General features: G+C 41.3%; 1 protein-coding gene across 1 annotated transcript; it reads left to right on the top strand.

The window, feature by feature from the left end:
* Positions 1-1,124: 1,124 nt before the first annotated feature.
* Positions 1,125-1,436, top strand: LOC120263125. The gene has a single exon (XM_039271025.1). The coding sequence runs from the start codon at positions 1,125-1,127 to the stop codon at positions 1,434-1,436; it is 312 nt and encodes a 103-aa protein (XP_039126959.1).
* Positions 1,437-1,684: the final 248 nt, after the last annotated feature.

Consider the following 1,684-nt stretch of genomic DNA (forward strand, 5'->3'; position numbering starts at 1 on the left):
AGACTGGGACTCCCCATTCGAATTGATGTGTGATCCAAGTGATTTTGCAGTGGGAGCAGTGCTTGGTCAGCGGCGAGACAAACATTTCCATCCTATATATTACGCAAACAAGACTCTAACAGGGGTCCAAGAAAATTACACTACAACCGAAAAAGAACTACTTGCCGTGGTATTTACCTTTGATAAATTCCGGTCATATTTGGTTCTTTCCAAAGTGGTAGTGTATACAGATCATTCAGCTTTGCGTTACTTACTTAGCAAAATCAGATGCCAAACCACAATTGATTAGGTGGGTCTTATTGCTTCAAGAGTTTGATCTTGAGATCTCAGACAAGCGGGGGCAGAGAATCTTGCAGTAGATCATTTGTCCCGTTTAGAGAGCCCTAGTACTGAAGTTATGAAGGAGAAGGACATTAATGACTTATTCCCTGAAGAACACTTGTATAACATCTAGGTAGTAGAAGAGAAGGAGCCACCATGGTTTGCCAGTTATGCCAACTATTCGGTTGGAAAGGTCATCCTAAAATGGTTTACACATCAACAAAGAAAGAAATTTTTTCAGACCTTAAGCACTACATATGGGAGGATCCATACTTATTCCGAGTTTGTTCTGATCAGGTTCCTCCAAGATGTGTTTCTAGGGTTGAGGGTCTAAGTATTTTGGAGCACTGCCACTCAGGACCCACTGGAAGCCATTATGATGCAAATAGAACAACAAAGAAGATTCTTGATGCAGGTTTCTATTGGCCATCATTTTCAAGGACACCCAGAAATTCATTCAAGCTTGTGATAGATGTCAGTGGGTAGGCAACATTTCTCAGCGGGATAAGATGCCCCAAAACTGGAACCAAGCTTGCGAAGTTTTTGATGTTTGGGGGATTGATTTTATGGGACCCTTCCCAAGCTCCCGTGGATACAGGTTCATACTCGTGGCAGTCGACTCTGTATCTAAATGGGTGGAGGCTCAAGCCTTATAAACAAATGATGCGAGAGCAGTGGTAAAATTCTTAAAGAAATTGTTTTCCAAATTTGGCACGCCACGTGCGATCATTAGCGACAAAGCCACTCATTTATGTAATGCCCAGTTTACGAAAATTCTGAAGCGCTATGGCGTGTCATACAAAATGGCAACACCGTACCATCCACAAACTACCAGGCATGTGGAAGTGTCTAACAAGGACTTAAAGCGAATTTTAGAGAAAACTGTGTCTCAGAGCAGAAAAGATTGGGCAGAACATCTAGATGACACCCTATGGGTGTACAGAACTGCCTACAAGACTCTTATTGGAATTACCCAGTATAGGATAGTCTATGGAAAAGCTTGCCACTTACTTGTTGAACTTGAGCATAAAGCTTATTGGGCTATTAAGTTTCTAAATTTCGATTCTATTCTTGCAGCTAACAAGCAAAAACTCCAACTGAATGAACTTGATTAGTGGTGCTCCTCAAAATATGAAAACTTGAAGCTTTACAAAGAAAAAGTTATGGAGTACCACGATAGGCATATCAAGCAGCCTAAACAATTTCATGAGGGAGATCAAGTGCTGATGTTCAACTCTAGCTTGAAATTATTTCCAGGGAAGCTCAGATCATGTTTGTCAGGTCCATACACGGTTACTCAAGTCATCCCACATAGAGCAGTTGAGGTAACCCACCCTGAAAATTGCACTTTTAAGGTAAATGG

Source organism: Dioscorea cayenensis, chromosome 6 (assembly GCF_009730915.1).
Source record: "Dioscorea cayenensis subsp. rotundata cultivar TDr96_F1 chromosome 6, TDr96_F1_v2_PseudoChromosome.rev07_lg8_w22 25.fasta, whole genome shotgun sequence".
Taxonomy (NCBI): domain Eukaryota; kingdom Viridiplantae; phylum Streptophyta; class Magnoliopsida; order Dioscoreales; family Dioscoreaceae; genus Dioscorea; species Dioscorea cayenensis.

What these genes read in the sequence shown, in the direction of transcription:
- LOC120263125 (XM_039271025.1), top strand. Translation starts at nt 1,125, where the DNA reads ATGGCAACACCGTACCATCCACAAACTACCAGGCATGTGGAAGTGTCT.